The 19,402-nt window shown below is 46.4% G+C and overlaps 1 protein-coding gene across 1 annotated transcript; it reads left to right on the forward strand.

The window, feature by feature from the left end:
- Positions 1–261: 261 nt before the first annotated feature.
- Positions 262–19,402, forward strand: mmel1 (membrane metallo-endopeptidase-like 1). Its single transcript, XM_008289698.1, has 24 exons — positions 262–387; positions 4,511–4,687; positions 5,050–5,094; positions 5,395–5,454; positions 5,560–5,721; positions 5,820–5,900; positions 6,529–6,624; positions 7,104–7,222; positions 7,910–7,975; positions 8,347–8,481; positions 8,761–8,850; positions 10,563–10,699; positions 10,781–10,874; positions 10,952–11,080; positions 11,662–11,760; positions 11,827–11,910; positions 12,000–12,103; positions 12,497–12,555; positions 12,677–12,796; positions 12,942–13,075; positions 13,206–13,271; positions 13,372–13,467; positions 13,961–14,037; positions 15,719–19,402. The coding sequence occupies exons 2-24, from the start codon at positions 4,531–4,533 to the stop codon at positions 15,816–15,818; spliced, it is 2,310 nt and encodes a 769-aa protein (XP_008287920.1). The 5' UTR covers positions 262–387; positions 4,511–4,530; the 3' UTR covers positions 15,819–19,402.

Genomic DNA, 19,402 nt, shown 5'->3' on the forward strand with positions numbered 1-19,402 from the left:
CACCGAGAGGGAAACGAAATAGATGCTCACTGTAACACATCCAATATCCTGCTGACCCCTCAGCTGCACCAGTCAGAGCCACCTCCAGCCCTTCTTAGTGTTATCACAGTCATGTAATCAAAAACAATCCAGTCCTATCACCTCCCATCTGCCTCCCTGCCTCCCTCCCTCTCTCCCTCCCTGCCTCTCCTGGCTCGCCCTCCTCCCTCTCTGCTGCCTCACTCAGTCCCTGAGCAGAACGCTGAGCTGGATAACGTCTCCTTCAACCCGCAGCACAGACTCATTTCTCTACACACCAGCTCTGAGTGGATGCTCAGCAGGGGTGTTGGAGATATTAGCGCGCTGTGGGAGGACGGCTCAGGGACTTCTACCATCCACACACTCCAGGTAAGCCTCCGGATCCTGCTCATTACATTCCTGCTCGCTGCCAAGTGCCAAAGTGAAAGTGGGTAAAGTTAGCCAGCCTTTAGGCATCACTCATGTCAGACCCTCAGCAGTCCCGGGAAGGATTTAGAGCACTGCTCCGGTTTGATTTCAAGCTGTTACAGACGTCTTTACATGTGGAAAATGTAAATGTCACCGCGGCGCACTGGGGGGCAGCTGCTGAGTGAATAAGCCTGAACTAGTGGAAGTGTGCAGATTGTTGGCACAGCCTGACCTCTCGGCTAATCCCTGTTTTGTTTGGAGCACTAAGTTTAGAGAAGAACAGTACCAGCCGCCGAACGCTGCCACATGTAATCTGAAAGTGCTCAAAAACAAGGAGACCTTAAAGCATTTAGCTCAGATTAGTCTCACTTTCAGGAAAAGAATCTTATTTGTGACACACTGAACCTGTGACCTGTCAGATTACAGCCTGTCTCCGGTATGTTAAGTCTGCTCTGTGCATCATATGACGGGTTACTCACTCCGTTTCTGGTCTTGGACGTGTCAGAGGTCCATCTTTAGCAAATGATTTACGGTCACTGTGTTCAGCACTTGATAGAACAACAAGTTTGAATCCGTGAGCCGACTGAACACAGCTGAATGCTTTACCTGTGCACATGCTCTGTAGAAACAACAACAACACGTCCTGTGATCTCAGCTGCTGGTTCTCTGTGTTAGAAGAAATCTGCTGCGTTCTCTGGAGTCATTCATAGGATCTGAGAAGCTGTTGATTCATGTTATGAGTTACTTTTTATTTTGGTGTTTGCATTTAGTCTGTATACGACGTCTCTCTTGTCTCTGCCTGTTTGGGTTCCTTTGTGTTTTATTGCTGCCTTCTTGCACCAAATCGCCCCTGAAACAGATATTTTAATCTCAACAGGTCTTTTGTTTAAGTAGACATGTCGGCTCGGCCATGCCGGACGGTGTGATGCTTCCTGCTGATAGACTGTGAAGGACAGAAACGCTGCTGATCCTGTTGGAGTTCTTCTGGGCTGTCGGTCCGGTACTCGGTGAAGGCTCAGATTGTTGTGCTGAACTGAAAGAAGTGTTGTGAATAACGATGTGATTGCTTCCTACAGTCAGTGAACCTCTGAAATGAATAAAACAAAATGATTTGAACCATCACAGAGGATATTCATCTGGATAGCAGAGCCGCTGGTGTCGAGCTGATTCAAACCGTTGTACTGGTTCTGTCAGAGGTCCGGTCCTACCGAGCTGTGGGTTTACAGATTTTCACCATTAGATTGTGTCTCTTGTGAGATTTTAACTCGAGTCAGTTCAACATGTTTCCTGTTTAAGCTGCAGTAAAATGTTCAGCAGCCACATGTTTCCCTCATCGTGATGTTTCTGAGCTTCATGTCACATAGAAAAGTGAAGATGGTGGTTCTCTGAATAACCAGCGAGTGAAGCTCCACCTGAGCGCTGGTGGTTCTGACTGTGTTAAACATACATGGACTGAAGCCCTCTAGCTGGGCGGTCGCAGCTCAACGGTCCAGGGTTTGGGCATGAAGCTGGAGATGTTTCAGTCTCTGCAGCTTCTGCGTTCAGTCGATGAAACTCAGACGGGCTTCTGGGGTCGACTGCTGCCCTGCAGGGATGCTGCTGGTGTTTAGTCTCTACAAAGAGTCTGTCCTGGACCATGTACAACATTCACTACAGGCTGACACTTCATCCAGTCAAATAAATTCAAATACAAACTGAAATATGAATAAATATTTATGTAATGTTGTTAGTAATATGATCTACGTCTCTCCTGTTGTAACTCACGTGTCTCCTTCATCTAAACAAACACATCCACGGGGGTCCATCCACGTTCTAACGCAGGAATCAGAACATCGTTTAGCGATCGCTGCACAGAGTGATATTAAACTAAAAGCCATGAAGACCGATTTCATCAGCTGAAGATCTCTTATAGACACGGTTCATATTGTGATTACTGACAGCCTGGTTGGTGGTCACGGTTCTGGTCAGAGCAGCAGCTGCCTCTGCACCTTGTCATTTTAGTGTTTCTCTTGTTGTCATGCTGCTGAGTGGCCTCATGTTCGCTCTGTTTGGCATCTCGTAAGATTTATAACCTGAATTACTGCTTTGATTAGAAAAATCCTTTTTAAAGCACTTTGATCAAGGATTCAAATGTTTTATCTTTATTATCTAGAGTTGGAAATGAGCCTTAATGTTCTTGTTTTTTTCTTTCCCTGTGAACACAATTAAACACACACGTCATAAACACGTTATTCTAATTATTTAAAGCTAAAGTCTGCATCCTGTCAGAAACAAAGCGGTGATGAAGGACCATGAAGGCAGCATCTGAAGATGTAAACAGCTCTTTATAGTTGGCAGCTAATCTGGAGTTGACACAGCAGGCTGCACATTATTTCATAGTTCTCCATAAAGCCCGGCCGTCTTTACAGCAGCGTCTCCGTGCAGTCTGACGCTGATCCAGTTTGCGGACGGCAGTGAAGCTCTAACAAGCCCCTGCCTGCTCTTCATCACCGTAGTGCCAGATATGTGCCCATGAGTATTCATCAGGAAGGGCTAATGGGGCGCAGCAGTGTGAACCTCTGATTTACAGCGCGGCCGCTGTCACGCCTAATGATAGGGCAATGGGGATGGTTATGGAAGAAACAGGTGCTGCAGAGTGAATAGATGCAAAGCAATGCCGCTGAAAGCCACGGGTGATTGTTGTTTTGTCCCCTGCACAAACGCTCATTTGCAATATTGTGTTCACACGTACATAATCATTGTGCATAGAAATGAGCTCTCTTGAAGTCAGCTTATGGCTCCGGGTGCATGCGTGGGGGGTGGCTGAGGTGGGGCCAAACATTTCAAACAACAATGGTCAGAGTGCGTAAGTTTAATGGTTAATTTACTGTTTGCCAGATTGTCTCCAGCATTAACGTCACATTCAGTCTCCACAATGCCGCTCCGTCTTCGCCTGATTAACTGCATATGGAGGGAAATGATAAAGCCAGAAATAAGATGAGCTCCTATGCAGCGCAAAGTTATTAAAACAGGTGGACTGAGCCCCACAGAGCGTCGTTATTACAGTAAACCAGTCGATTTAACAGCCACGGCCTCCCGCTGGGCCGGGCCATACGCACTCATTGATTGTGTAATCATTCACGATATTGAAAGACAGCGACCAAATTACCTCGACAAAGCACATCATAAATCATATGTATTGATGGGAGCGTGTCTTTGTCCTCCATGGACACCTTCTGTGAGACGTCTTGCTTCCAGATGAGGGACTGAGTGGACGTTGAGGCCTCTTGAAGCCAAACTGTGTGTCAGCGGCTCCCAACTGATTCTGACTTGATGCAGCTGAAGAAGAAGCATCAGAGGATCTGCTGGTGGCGTCTGTCACACACTTTGGCTTCAGAGTTGGCATGAGGCTGTCAGCACTTCACGCAAACTGTTTTCATCGTCCTGGTTTGTTTTATGTGAAGGACTAAAGAGCTGCATGCATCCTAAACTGCCTAAAGTCAGAACAGAAGGAAAGACATTTATTTATGACTTAAATATTTTTCCAATAGGTCTTATCTCTTTAATCAGACTCTTGGTGCCCTCATTTTAGGAACCAGTACCAATAGGATCCTCTTTAAATGTACAAATCAGTAGCAGAGTAAATCAAAGCAAGAAAATAAAACCATTTTCCTTCTGTATAGTTAGAATTTGTCTGTTTTTTTCCCACTCAAAGGTTGGTGCGAGCCCTCCAGCCACTTAGACTTTATGGAGCCTGTCAGGATTTTTCAAGGTATAAAAAACAAAAAGTTAAAACCCAATTCTGTGGATTCAACTCACTCAATAAATAGTGATGAAACCGTGGAAATGAAAGCTGAGCTGATGCGCTCTACATCACTTCAGCGAGCAGCAAACTGTGCAACAAGACCGACAGTTTCACAACTCCTGTCAGTGAAGTTGTTGTAGGTGTTCAGCAGTGGAAGCTCACTCACTGCAGGTCAGCTGGCACAGTTTACACTGCACAGCCCACACACACACACACACACACACACACACACACACACACTCAGCGGTAGCTCTCTGCCTGGACCATCCCACACTCCAACGGTGTCTTTCCTTCCCGCAGAGCCGGCAGTGAGGAGGAATATGGGCAAATCCGAAAGCCAAATGGATATCATGGAGAAATCAAGTAAACCTGGAAAGCGTCGTTGGACTGTTGCAGAGATCGGTCTGTCTGTGCTGCTGCTGTTGGTCAGCTGTGCCTTGGCCGGGCTGGTGGTCCTCTACACATCGGCTGTGAAAGGTAAAGATCCACATCCCACAGACGGCAGCAGTGATGGAGAGAGTCCCTACTGTGGCTGCTAGTGGCTAAAAGACAACACTGACAGCAAATGTCCTCCAGAGATTACATGCTTTATGCAAAACTGATGCACGTGTATCACTGGATAACCTTAAGAGAGAGTTTAAATTACTTTTTCCTCATAAAAATAGGCAAAATAAGTGTGTTACCTCAAACACAGTCCTGACTTCTTAGTAGGAAAATGCTTCTAGAAAAGTTATGATTCTGTTTGAGGCTTGATTGTGTTTCTCTTCTCAATCAGTTTGCAGTAAAACTTAGACTAAAGCCCTGCAGACTGTGTCTAATGTCGTGGTTTCTTCCTTCAGAACAATCAAACCGGCCGAGCGTGTCGAGGAGCTCAACAAGTGAAGGTGAGTGTGATCTGGTAAAGCGAAGGCCGGATGCTGGCTGAGTGGGCCGGCATGTGTCATATTCCTGCCCGCGCCTCTCATAGACACTGTAATACTATAATTCCCTTTTCTGCCTGATCAGCAGCGCCACACAAAAGTGAAACAACACAGTCACTGCTGACATAGACATTGCCTCTCCCGCGCCGACCACAGATCTAGACTACTTAGAGTTAGCTCTGCACAACAACAGCCTCCCGGTCCGGGCTGAGGGGGCGATTGGTCCACGTGCTCTCTCATCATTGTTGACACTGATTCTTCCAGGCCAGCTGTTTCGCTCCAGCCTCAGCAGCGTGTGCACAACTGCAGACTGTGTTACAGCAGGTGAGAGGCTCGGCCTTTTCTCTGATGCCCCTGCTGTGTTAAGTCACCCCTCGTTGTTGCACAACCACATGTCACCACGCTGTCCTTCTCTCTGTTGCCCTACAGCTGCTCGGCTCTTGCAGAACATGGACAAGTCTGTGAAGCCTTGTGATAATTTCTACCAGTACGCCTGCGGGGGCTGGCTGGAGCGACATGTCATCCCGGAGACCAGCTCCCGCCACAGCGTCTTTGACATTCTGAGGGACAAGCTGGAGATTGTCCTCAAAGGTCAGCTGTGTTGCATCAGCAGTCGGTCAGTGGGCTGCAGCATGCAGATCCGAGCGTGGGCGCCGCTCAGACTGTCTCCATACGCTCTGTTGTTGCAGGTGTTCTAGAGACGGGCAGCGGGCAGGACAGAGACGCCATCAAAAAGGCCAAGATCCTCTACAGCTCCTGCATGAATGACAGTAAGGCCCTCTTCACCCAGAATGCCTCAAATAAAGTGTTTCTGCTGAAAAAGAGACGAGAAACTGGGTATGTGGAGAAAAACAGCTTTTTGATCACATCAGTCAGACCTGAACACCACATGTTTTACAATCACACCGGCCAAAGCCTGACGGGAAATCTGCCGGGATGAAGTTTGTATTATTATTATTATTATTATTATTATTATTATTATTATTATTATTGTTATTATTACATCCAGTTCTTTCTCTACTTTCCAGCTGTGCACAACAACAGCTCCCAATGATATCATGAATGCAACCTGGATAAACTGTGGTTGGTGGTTGGATGGAGCAACCAAACAGAATGATTCATTTAATAAAATAACTTGACTGCTGAGTTGTTGACTGTCTTAGCTCTTGTAGCTTAGCATTAGTGACTGTATTGCTGCAGGCCTTATGACTGAAACTACACTAAAGAAGGATCCATCTCCAGTTCACAGTTACAACAACCCCACTTTAGCTCATCTGTGTCATGACTCTTGTGTTTTTAAGTTGCCTTAAAGATCAGGAACCAGCTCTAAACATGTCGTCTGAATGCTTGAGACCACAGTGTGGTTCTGATACTGCCTAATCTGTGCTGTCCCTGCAGGCCTCATCGAGCAGCGCGACTCGCAGCCGCTCCTGAAGCTCATTGAAAGCATCGGAGACTGGCCCGTGGCCTCAGAGGACTGGAACAGCACCACAGGTGAGACGAGCAGTCACATGTCCACATGCAGCGCCGTCCACACAAACAAGCGCTCCTCCTCCTCAAACACATGCGTTCACACAAAGGCCCGTGGAGCTATATTTGCTCTCAGTGAATTGCTGAGCACAGGCTTTGTTGGCGGGATCAAGAGGCCGGTCGAGGCTTTTCAGCTGAGCAGTCAGGTGTGGAGTTTGGGAGGGTGATGCGTGGGCAGAGGAGCAAGTCCTCAATCAGGACTGTGAAGGATGCTTTAAATAGTCTACGCTGCTCTTCCCCGTGCTCCTGGCTCTTGCCACTTTAATTAAATGTAATCATGGACGGTGGCTCAAACAGAATTAACCACGCATAGCTGCATCTGCACTCACAGATTTACACCCAGAGATGTGCAACAGAGGCACAGAGGCAGCCCCACCGAGTACTGCTGTACAGTCCTGGTAGACAAATTAAAACAAATAAATAAAATCTCTCTTTTATTGCAGAGGACGCGTGGAGCCTCGAGGACACACTGGCGACGCTGACGGCTCGTTTCCACAAGAAGGTGATGCTGGACATGTACGTGTGGACGGACGACCGGGACTCGCTGCGCCACATCATCTATGTGAGACGACAAACACAAACACATGATTGCACATAAAACCCAGCAACACGTTGAATTATCTGTCAATACGTTGCAGCTTCTCTGACTCACATCTGAGCACCTGCAAACTTCAACCTTTAAACAAAAACAGGAAGCACTTGGTACCGAACCATAGCTGCAGACTGACATCGTGTTGTGCTCCACACAGCGTCACTGATGTGTCCTCGTGTCTGTCGGCACACTGCTGGCGAGGCCGAGGGATGGTTTGGGTCAGTGTGTCAGCCGGTCCGGTTCACACACAAATATCTCAGCATCTATTTGTTTGATTGAAATTCATGGTTCCCACTGAATCCACAGACCGGCTTGGAGCACATTGATCGGATCAACATTTCTGTTTGTCCAACATTTTGATTTTGGGGCAAATATCTGCAAAAAAAACTTGAATAATAAACAACTTAGCAGCAGCATGCTAGCATCCACAGAGCTACGATATGAGATGTACAATATAAAACTACACCATGCTGCTATGCTATGCTAACCTGGCTATGGACCCGTCTTTCTAAGTTATATAAGACTGTATAGATGTAGATGATGCCAGCTAGTTCACTTCAGTTCACTGTTTTTTGACTGATATAATGTTACGAACACACACATTTAAATATTATTTTAGAATTCATAACTGCTGTGGTCATCCGTGTGTTTGGTCAGATCGACCAGCCAGGACTTGGAATGCCATCCAGAGACTATTACTTCAACGATGGAAACTACAAAAAGGTACTCACACACACACACACACACACACACACTTATCCCTGGTGGTATCAAACCATGCGATTGTTTTTGTTTTATTTAGTTTTGTAATATCTCCACCACAGTCCAGTTCTGGTGACCGGGGGGTTTGTTTGATCATGAAAATATCTGAAAAAGTCCCCATCAGTCAGCGCTGTTCTGTTGGAACTGTCTGCTGAGGAAACTGTTCCAATGAAAACTGTGAGGTCCTCTGTTGAGTAACTGGGAGTTTGTTTGAAGAGAGAACATGTATTCTGAAATGTTCCTTCCCACAAACACGGCTCTGTTCAGGTCTGTTGTTTGAGCAGACCTTTGATTTTGTCGGTGGAACACAAGCTGATGTGATTGTTCCACAGGTTCGAGAGGCCTACCTGCATTTCATGGTTTCCATTGCAAAGATAACCCGAGAGGACAGGAACCTAACTCAGGATGACGACCGAGTGTGGGAGGAGATGATGCAAGTGCTGGAGCTGGAGACCGACATCGCCAACGTGAGTGCCAGCCGCAACAGGAAATGGAATTGTGGGACGAGGGCTAAGGAAAATTAATAATGACAAGATGAAAAATGAGCCTCCAGTCAGTGAGAGAACCGGGCTGCATTTAGTGTGGACCCAGCAGATCAGCGGAGCTTCAACAAGACCTTGTTTTTTCTCCCCTTCATGCCTGTCAGGAGCATGACTGATGGGATGATGAAAGCAAAGCAGAATGTGAATATATAACCCAGAATGAGTGTACGGAGAGCTGACGGTTGTCTTCCTGTTGCTGGACAGGCGACATCACCGGCAGAGGAGCGCCAAGATGTCACCGTTCTCTACAACAAGATGACGCTGGGTGAACTGCAGAACACGTTCAGCCTGAATGTGAGCCGGATCCCTTCTGTCTTGTATGTTGAATGTGTGAGCAGATGAACAGCTGCAGCTCAGAGGGAGGAACGAATGAGGATGTTTGTATTTAAACTGTTGAGCAGGACAGCCGACCCACATCGAGCTCATTCACACAACAGCTATGAAAGTATCAACTCGTTTTGGGAAATGATCTCACTCACTTTCTTCTTGAAGGTTGGTTGAGATGACTGATACCTGCTATATGTGTACAGTAAGTATGAGAGTACAGTCAGCAACTAGTCGGCCTAGCTTAGCATAAGAACCGGAAAAGACCTGGTTTTGAAACCACAACAGAAAGCCGACACAGCAGACTGAAGCCACAGGACTTGTGCTGCAGTCAGCAGGCGGACCACTCAGCAGGTTGATGCAAACTAAAGGTAAAAAACAGGTGGTGCAAATAAGACGCTCTCAAGTGTCCTGATACAGAAACCAAGAGACTGCAGGAGACGGGTCACAGCAGAGTATTCGTTGGTGTAGTCGTGTTAGCTTTGTGCATGATGACACCTTGTGTGATGTTTACATCAAGGTGCCTCTTTGACTGAAAGCTCAGCACGTATAACACACGACTGTTTCCTAAAATAGTCTGCTGACAGTAATATTCATTATTCACATCACATCACAGTCTGAGAAACCTGAACTAAGGACGACCACTGAAACAATCGATTACATTTCCAGACAGTGGAGAGTGAATAAATATCCCCTAAAACACAAACAGACGACGCCTGTGTGGCTTCTACCAAACCATCAGCGAGTGAATACAGTTAAACCAGAGCTCTATCTTCACCTTACAGGTAGAGGGATTAGACTGGTCCTTAAATAATGGAGGGAGCTTATTCAGTTCCAGTCTCTGGCTGCAGGCAAACCGACAGAAAACACAGTTTATAATTGAATCTATACAGACTTAATGTTGCTTCAGCGGCTCTGGTGTTGGAACAGTGACCAGCCTCTGGTCTTTAACTGTACGTATGAGGGTGCTTCAGAAAGTCCTCGACCTCAGCAGAATACATCACAGGACAAAGACTGTTCTTGCATTACTTTTCAAAATAGTCTCCTTTGGGTGCCTCTACAGCTCACCTGGTTGAGCTGGTGTCCCACGTTCAGGAGCTACAGTCCCTGATGCAGAGGTCATGAGTTCGAGTCCTGCTCATGGTCCTTTCCTGCAGGTTCTTCTCCCCCACCTTCATGTCTGTCTCTTAACTTTCCTATCGAACAAAAGCCAAAAACAAAAAGGTCTTCTTTAACTGCAATGTGCTTGGTCCAGTGATGTTTAAGCATCACTGTCCTTTCGTGGAAGAAGGTCACATCTTGAGCCTCAGCAGCATCATGACCTCATCAGCACTCTGACTTTAACTTAAAAACGGTGACCATGCGAGTGGGATTTCAGTTTGTTAAAGAAGTCAGACAATGTGTAAGGGAAGGTAACGTAGGGCTCATGGGGCAACAGTTCGAAGCCACGTCTGGTTGCTTCTGCTGCCTGTGCTGCAGCAGCAAAGCTCTCCTTTTTTCTCTGAGTGCTTCAAACATCAGAGTTCTTGTGACGGCGATAAAAGGCCTCAAAATGGGAGCTGTGCTGTTTGTTTCTTGGTGAGGCCGAGAACGTTCTGAAGCAGCCTGGTCACCATGTTTTATCCACATTACCTCCAACTGAACATGTTAAACAGTCCAACGTTCGGCCTTTTGATTTCCAGGGTTTCAACTGGACACGGTTTATCCAGGGCGTGCTGTCCAGCGTGTCTGTCGACATCCAGGTGGAGGAGGAGGTGGTGGTGTACAGCTCCCCCTACCTGGAGAGGATGAATGACGTCCTGGCCAGACACAGCGTCAGGTCGGTTTACCAGCTCGTCAGAAAGGAGTTCCCGCAGAAAAGGTTTAGAACAGTTTAATAAAAATCTTTTTATGTCTGCAGAACTATGCAGAACTACCTCACCTGGCAGCTCATCATCGACCGAGTCAACAGCTTGAGCCGCCGCTTTAAAGACGCCAGAGCCCGCTACAGAAAGGTGAGACGAGCACCAGAACAGCACCTGTTAACACGGGCTGGTCCGAAGACGTAATACCTGTGTGTGTGTGTGGTTAGACTCTTTATGGGACCACCGTGGAGGACGCTTGGTGGCGGGAATGCGTCCGTTACGTCCAGAGCAGCATGGAGAACGCAGTCGGAGCTCTGTACGTACGCGAGACGTTTGCAGGAGAAAGCAAACGAATGGTGAGTGTTGTTGGCCCAAAAACGACCATGAACATACCAGGAGCATGTTCTCCTTTGTGCATGGGAATCAGTTACTGCCGCAACAAACACGTATGTCCAACCACGAGCCGTAACACACACGCTGCGTTGTTGTTGGAAGCTTGTAGCGTGAGACATGCATTATGTAAAAAATAAAGAGACCCTGACAATGTTCAAGCTCCAAAATGCATCATGTGGCCCCAAATGAAGAAAATATCTCCAGAGTGGTTTTTATTAAAGTCTACTTCTGTTACACAAGTTTTATTTTCAGTTTGACCCTTTATGAAAAACACCAACTACACATCACAAAACCATTTAGTGCCACAAGATCCGTTCCAGTGCAGACCGTTACGCATCACAGCGGTAAAGACGTCGCAATCATAATTATTCCACATGCGTTTCAGATTCAAAGTGCATCTTCTGTACATCAGTAATGTGCCATGAAACATGTACCTCGTAGAGTAAATGATATGTTACACAAAGCACCGTGGGGCCACACAGATGGACACATGGAGGTGGTGTGAGATGTGATTGTGCTCTTTGTGTTTGTTTTGTGGCCACAGGTCAGCGACCTCATCAGCAAGATCCAGAAAGCGTACGTAGAAACTCTGGAGGAGCTGAGCTGGATGGACGCTCCCTCGAAGGAGAAGGCGAGAGAAAAGGTAAAGGACAAGCGTGGATGTTCAGTGAGTTCTGAGCTGATGCTGATGGTTGTGCGTCTCTTGTAGGCCATGGCCATCAAGGAGCACATCGGTTATCCAGATCACATCCTGCAACGAAGCAACCAGAAGCTGGACCAGGAGTACGCTCATGTAAGGAAGCACTGGATCTTGTTTCTCAGCCTTGTTTTAAACTCCTGGAAGATGCACTCATCCCCTGTTCATCCCATTTCTCTTTGAAGCTGAATTTCAGTGAAGAACACTACTTTGAGAACATCCTGGAAAACCTGAAGTCTGAAGCCCACAAGAGTCTCAAGAAACTCCGAGAGCCTGTTGATCCTGACCTGTAAGCGGCTGATAGCATCTGACATTACACGCTGTCCTCATTAGTAACAGTCAAGCTGGCGGTCGGCGTCGTGTTTTAGCGCTCTGAGCTAAAGTCAGCGACCAAAGACGTCATCCAGCAACACAAGCCGTTGTGTTAAACGAGGCTGAGCAGCCGTGCATGTTTGCTGTTTCAGAGATAGGAAGTAAAAAAGATTATTTTCTAAAACGGTGCACTGAATGTGCCGCTGCTGCTCGAGAGACGTTCTGGTCCTCAGAACAAACACCCGAACAACATCGGAAGTGATGGTTTAAATGCATTTTGTCAGAGTGCAGAACGAAGCGTAAGCACGGATTGCACGGCTGCTGCATTTAACTTTTATCTCGTATGAATCCTGTCCTCGTCACCCCTCAGGTGGATCATCGGTGCTGCTGTGGTGAATGCATTCTACTCGCCCAACAGGAACCAGATAGGTACGAGGTTTACAGCCGCCTCTGTGACAAACTGAGGATGTTTTGTGTGGTAACAGTCACTCCTCGTTGCATTCCTGCTCAGCGCTGTGTTCTCACTCCCTGCTTGTTTTTGTTCGTCCAGTGTTTCCTGCAGGAATCCTGCAGCCGCCGTTCTTCAGCAAACATCAGCACCAAGCCCTCAACTTTGGTGGAATAGGAATGGTGATCGGACATGAGATCACACACGGGTTTGATGACAACGGTGAGACGCTGCTGCTGATGTTTTTGGAAACTGATGAACACAATTCATGCTTTAATGTCATTTTACAGTCACATTAGTCACCACAGCAGACACACATGCAGCATGTTTGGCAAGCGGTGCTTAACTTGGTTGTGTTTCCTCGCAGGGCGTAACTTTGACAAGGATGGTAACATGCTGAACTGGTGGAGTAATTACTCTGCGGAGCACTTCAAAGAGCAGTCCCAGTGCATGGTGCAACAATACGGCAACTTCAACTGGAAGCTAGCAGGTGGACAAAACGTAAGCGCCCAGCGGGACGTATGAAATGCGACGGTTTTGTTTTGGCGTGTGTTTGGCGTGCGTTGAGTAAACAGCAGAATGAGAGCTTTCATGCCGCCTGTGCTTATGGTTTTTGTCGACATGATTGCAGGTTAGTGGAATCAGCACTTTGGGGGAGAACATTGCAGACAATGGAGGTGTTCGTCAGGCGTATAAGGTCGGACGCACAAAACAACATGCTGCTGTTTCACCAGCAATGACCGCCTCCAGCACGCTCAGAATAATCTGTTGTTAAGTGAGCGTGTGTGTGTTTACAGGCTTATCTGAAGTGGGTGGCGATGGAGGGTGAAGAGCCTCGTCTACCAGGTCTAGACATGGATCACAAGCAACTCTTCTTCCTGAACTTTGCCCAAGTGAGTAACGTGTTATTGCTGAATTCATTATTCCAGTAGATAGAGGGCAGACAAAATCCACCATCTGGAGTTAATAGGCGGCCGCCGCTCGGTGCTGAGAAGTAAACAGTTGGACAAAGGGAGCGGGTCGGGGGTGAGGCGCTGAAGCAACCCCAGAACAAATCAACTCTGAGCGACGCATGCAGGGGACGGGAAGAGCTGCCAAAGCAAAGAGCATCGTGGTGCCAGAGAACACAAATTAAAAGCAGAAAACTGTCGCTGACAATAAAACAGGTCAAACAACCGTTTCCAATCTGTGTGCGAGCCGCAACCGCTCCCCGCCGAGAGGATGACAGTAAAACAATCTGAAACCAAATTCTACAAATAAAGGCTGAGAAATTATTTATTAGACGGAAATGACTGCAAGCACATATCAATTATTAAAAAAAATAAAATTAAAATATGCAGTTTGAAATGTTAGCAGTCTGCAGTTTGAAAATGGGCTTTTTTCCAGGTGTGGTGTGGTGCTTATCGGCCCGAGTACGCCAGCCAGTCCATCAAGACCGACTCTCACAGTCCTCTAGAATACAGGTAAGGTCACGTTTTACCACCACAGGCTCACCGGCTACAGACTGAAGATGTTCATTATTAAAGTCTCCTGACGCTCAAACCTCAGATGTGTGTGAACTGACAGTGATCACTTCTGCACAATGAGAACCATATACGAACAGCTGTACGACAGATATTTAACTAGAAAAATGAACTTTTATGTAAAAAACAACAATAATAATAATAAAAATGTATGGTACACAGATTATTATTTACAGTTGAGATGTTTTAATCTCCTAAAACATGTCTGGTGAATATCTTTAGGCTTTTTATTTGATATACCTGCTAATTAAAATAACATTATGTTATTGCCAATACTGAGTTATAAAAGAATTTCTGCAGCATTTTTAATGTAAATATTTGACATAAAGGCTGCAGGTGGATCAGTGGTTAGCACCGTGGCCTCATAGCTAGAAGGTCACCGGTTAGCGTCCCGGTGAGGACACCCGTGATCTTCCTGCGTGGAGTCTCCATGTTCTCCCCGTGCAGCGTGGGTTCTCTCCGGGTTCTCCGGCTTCCTCCCACAGTCCACAAACATGCTGAGGTTAATTGGTGATTGTAAATTGTCCGTAGGTGTGAATGTGAGTGTGCTTGGTTGTCTGTCTCTAAGTGTAGCCCTGTGATAGACTGGTTACCTGTCCAGGTGAACCTGCCTTCACCCTGAGTCAGCTGGGATAGGCTCCGCCCCCCATGACCCTGGTGAGGAGGAAGGTGTAGAGATGATGGATGGATATTTGACATAACAATGTGTAAATGCAGAGAACAAATAAGAACACTGTTTTTTATGAATATTAAAACCCTACAACAACTTTTAATGTGTTTTTAGGTTCAGGTTGATCCGTTCGGACCATCTTGATGGACATGGTGGAGTTTGTTTTTCTGATCACTGAATACAGAAAGTAGATAAATGTGTATTTAACAACATATGTGACATTCAAAGAGTTAATAATCCAAATGTTGGTGTTAGCAGTGGGTCACATGACGGACAGTCATATGATGGGACTCGCTCTGACTGATAATCACGATTATTTGCGTTTCAGTTCAACTCCATGCAGCTTTAAACACTCGTTTAGCTTTGGTGTCCCGACATTTACTGTTTAGTTTTCCTCTCACTGCTCTGATCGCTGTCGGACCACCGACTCTACCTGCCAAGCACCAAACCAAGCTGTTGGCTGGCTGGTGGAAAACGTTGAGCTTCTGAGGAGCCAGATGTTCTTGTCGAGTTTTATTAAGATCAAAAACGGCTAAAAGGAGAATGAATGTTGAACTTTGATGATACGTCAGTGCTGTGTCCACAGCTCGGTTCTGCTTCTCCCAAGTGTCCATAAAAGCAGTTATTGCAGATGTAAAGGTCTAAAGTTGTAATTGCAAATTAGCAATTACTGTCTGCCTCATGCCCGTCCATAAGGACCGACGAAGCTGGATCACCTGCAGGCAGTTACCTCATTAAATTTCATGACGCTGAAAATATAAGCCTAATACTCCCACTTGAAAAATATTTAGTTGTGCCGAAGCGTAACTCATTAAAGCGCCGGGATCAGTGCAGCTCGGCTTGTTGATCCGATCGAGGAGTCGGAGGCTGGACTCACCAGCGCTCCTCTAACATTCTTAACATACTTCAGCTTTTATCATCCCTCATGTTTTGTTTTTCTTTTGTCCTCAGGGTGCTTGGATCGCTGCAGAATTTTGAGGCTTTCTCAGAAGCTTTTCAGTGCCAAAAAGGCAGTCCAATGAACCCTGAGCTGAAGTGCCGTGTCTGGTAGAGCTCCTGAGATGTTTGTTTTCTTGACATGGGCAACTCGAATCAAAAGAACAAGCTGTACTCTTTCAGCCCACAGAGACATCCTGCTTATGACTTATTCCAATTTGTTGGGGCCGAGTGATGACACAGACATTTGCATATGAAGTACCGTAGACGTAGATGCATTTGACACGGATGGTATCTTGGACCTAGTTTCACAACTTGAAGCACATAAAAAAGAAAATTTCGTTTCAAGTTTGAGCCGTTGTCTGTGGATGAGGAGGTCAGCGAGTGGCTCCATGAAGGAAACAGGCTGGTGAGAAGGTCGAAGCTTCTAAACGCTCTCCAGCCACTGTTGAACTAATTCATTTTAAAGTCTCTTCCACAGATCTTTGTGATTTATCCGCTAACATTCGGCGTCTTTGGTCCGACGTTCTCAACACGTCGCGTCGCTTCAGAGGGAATAATAGTGAACAAGTCTTTGGCTGAAGAGTCTGAAGTAAATGAAAGCTCGGGGCTTTGCTGAAGTAGAGCTACAATAGAATTAGTCACGCTCGGAGGCTTCGGTCATTCACTGTTACGTGAAAACAAATTACTTAAAGACTTTAAGACTGTTAAATCTTTGCAGCTTTAACCTTAAATTAGCATTAGTGGAGAGCTGCTGCTTTCAGCGTTTTTACATGTAGAGAGTGGATAAATATTCAGAATTTACGAAGCTATGTAGTACTTCTGTTTTAAGTTTCTTTGTTCTGCAAACGATTGTTCCTCACTGCAGAAATGTGTCCGTACTTCATCCAGTTTGCTGTCGGAGAAACCTACTCCAGATGTGTTGAGACGTCTTGGTGGTCTGCTGCTTTTAGCTCGTGAACCCAGCAGAGTGATGTGATGTTGGTATTAACTGCATTATTGGTTCTGACTGCTCCTCTCCTCCTCACACACCACCTGACCCTAAACCCTGACACAGTGTTCATACTGGGGCGGCGCTATTAGACCTCCTTACATGTGCCATTTGTCAGATTACACACATTAAAAGAAAACCTGTGTATGATACCTGTAAGTTCACGCTGAAGCCCAACCAGTGCTTGATCTGTACAGCAGCTGTGCTTTTCTTCCCGAGCTCGAACACACAGCGATTACGAGACTTTTAGCCTCCGGGCACAGCCAATTACATGCTAAGGGGACGGCAGAGGAAAAGCCGTCAGATGCACTCGCACATGGACGGGCAGCAGATGAAGTGGTTTGCCTTCTGATCCGGCATTGATCAGCGTCATGTAAGATGAAAGGAGGGCGCGCTGTGTGCCGAGGCGTGGTGACCGAGCGTGGCCGATCCCCAAAGCCGCAGGCACACAATGAAGAATGGGGCTTGTCATTAGCGAGACGGCCGGGGCCAGGACTGTTATTTTCTACCTTTATTAACCAGTAATGACGGAGAATCAAAGAGCAGACCTCGTAAAGCGAGGACGGACACACTGGCTGCAGAAAGCCGCCGGTTTTTTTTCGTGCTGGAGAGAAAACCACCAACACACGGCCGGTTGTGAATGTTTGGTCACATTTAGGATGCCTTGGTTACCTGAACACGACTGTTAGGTCTCAACAGAGGCTGCTTGAATTGAATGTGCATACTGAAGCTTTATACTCAGTCTGTCTCTCAGTCTTCGCATCTTGGCAAATACTGTTGTGTTGAGCGGGGGGAGGACATGTTGGGAGACTGTTTTGCTCAGAATGTAAATGCTGATATTGTGCTGCCACCTCAAAGCAGACGTTTGGGAAACTCACTGGCTTTCTGGCAGAGAAACATAAATCATTAGAGGAAGTTCTCATGTCTGTCTTTTACATAACAAAGCGTAAACCCTGGATCCGACCGTCGGTTATAAAATCCCTGAAGTCCACTACATTTCCTGTAAAGTACATTTATTAAACTGTTTTCCGAGACACGTTGTGGAGACGAGCGTCATCGCTGTCCGGATTATGTGCAGAAGCAGTTATTTAGTGGGATGAAGGTTTCTGTGTCGCTGAGAGGACGGACGGCGACGTGAACGAAGTGCAGGACTGAGACGCCAGCGGTTGAGGTTGCACAATGAAAGTCTGTGGTTTTGGTTTATTGGTAGTTAAATGAAAGTGTCTGAAATCACTGTGGGTTGTTCCTGACATGAACCAGACCTCGATTAGCGACAGCAGAGCAACAAACAGGAATCAAAGAGACGCAGATAGATATTTCAGTGACAAGAGGCAAAGTTTAGAGGGAAGGGAATCACAAACAGGAAGAGAAGCAGCATGTAGGACAGCCTGGCTAACGGGGATGGGGATCGGGTGGAAAGGCCGAGGTTAGCGCAAGGCAGGATCTGAATCAGCAGCAGGGTTGGTGATCGAACCAACTCCTAACCGAACAGCGAGGACAGTTGCCCTCCACTCATTCCTCTCCGTTGACTCAGCGTGAGAGATGGATCGTCTCGGGTTCTTCTGGGACGTCTGGTTTGGTGTTTTCGGAGCCAGAGCTGGAGTGAAGTTCAGCCCAAAAAACATCCTGGCTGGTCTTCAGGTTTTGGCAGAGAGGATGTGCTCCAGCTTCCAAAACCAAAAACAGACAATCACTGTCTCCGTTCGCTTCGGGGCGAACTTGAAAAGTTTAGTTTGCTGGCGTCAGAGTTTATTTGTGCAAGCTGGAAAAAGAAGAGCGACCGAATCCATTCCCACATCTGGAGCAGTTCGGGTCAGTCGTGGCGAGGACGGGAGTCGACTTTAGCTCCTCGATCGCCTGAACTTCAACCTCGTACAGATCTAGGTAGCATAGAATCATGATCACGCAGGAGCAGCAGGAGTCTTCATGGTGTTAGAGTCTTTCTGAGCAGTGTTTGGTGTCGTCGTGGGTTGCCTTCGTGTGCTGTTGGGTTCGAGGGCTAGCAGTTCCCCCTGGTGTCTTTGTGCTAAGCTAAGCTAAGCTAATCCTCTTCCCATTCAACAAACAGCTGTAATCAGGGTTCCTTTGACTCCCTGCCAGAAAGCAGAGAATTTCCTCAAATGTCAGACTGTTGCTTTGAACTAAAAGGCCAGTTTATCCCGCCAGGTTCAAAGAGGCGCTGAAGGCTACATCAGAAGCTAAACGTTGGGCCGCCGTTACGAGAGCAACAGTTGAGAAACGTGTATATTCTGTCTGGTTTCCCCTCAAAAAACAAAAAACAAAAAGAGTGCAACAGTCCAGAGTTGTTACCACCGAGGGTACGAACAGTGAAATGTGTTTTTGTAGATACTTGATGTTCTACGCTGCAGAAAATCTGATTAAAAAAAAGACAGAACAGCGTGTGTTTCTTACCTTAGATTTAGCTACAGATTTACTGAAATAGTGAAATCGTGTCGTTTTAAAATTACCAGCCAAGTACAAACACACTTACTTTATTTCCTTTGCTCTATGAACATGTTTGATCTGTAAACCCACCAGAGGAGTTTATTTATCTAAATGAATATTTATGAAATAACGTCGTCGCTTCGCCAGAATTCAGATGTTCAAGATGTTTTATGAATGTTCCTGCTGCTATGTAATTATCTAGACTGCTATTTTTGTGACTCAGATCTGTAATTATTGCCATTAAAGTGACTGTCTCAACCAAC

This window comes from Stegastes partitus, unplaced genomic scaffold, assembly GCF_000690725.1.
Source record: "Stegastes partitus isolate 25-593 unplaced genomic scaffold, Stegastes_partitus-1.0.2 Scaffold14, whole genome shotgun sequence".
NCBI lineage: Eukaryota > Metazoa > Chordata > Actinopteri > Pomacentridae > Stegastes > Stegastes partitus.

Excerpts from the sequence above, each read along its gene's own strand:
- mmel1 (XM_008289698.1), top strand. The coding sequence starts at position 4,531 with ATGGGCAAATCCGAAAGCCAAATGGATATCATGGAGAAATCAAGTAAA. Across the intron at positions 8,482-8,760 it reads TGGAGACCGACATCGCCAAC|GCGACATCACCGGCAGAGGA; the intron begins GTGAGTGCCAGC and ends GTTGCTGGACAG. Across the intron at positions 12,556-12,676 it reads GCCCAACAGGAACCAGATAG|TGTTTCCTGCAGGAATCCTG; the intron begins GTACGAGGTTTA and ends TTGTTCGTCCAG.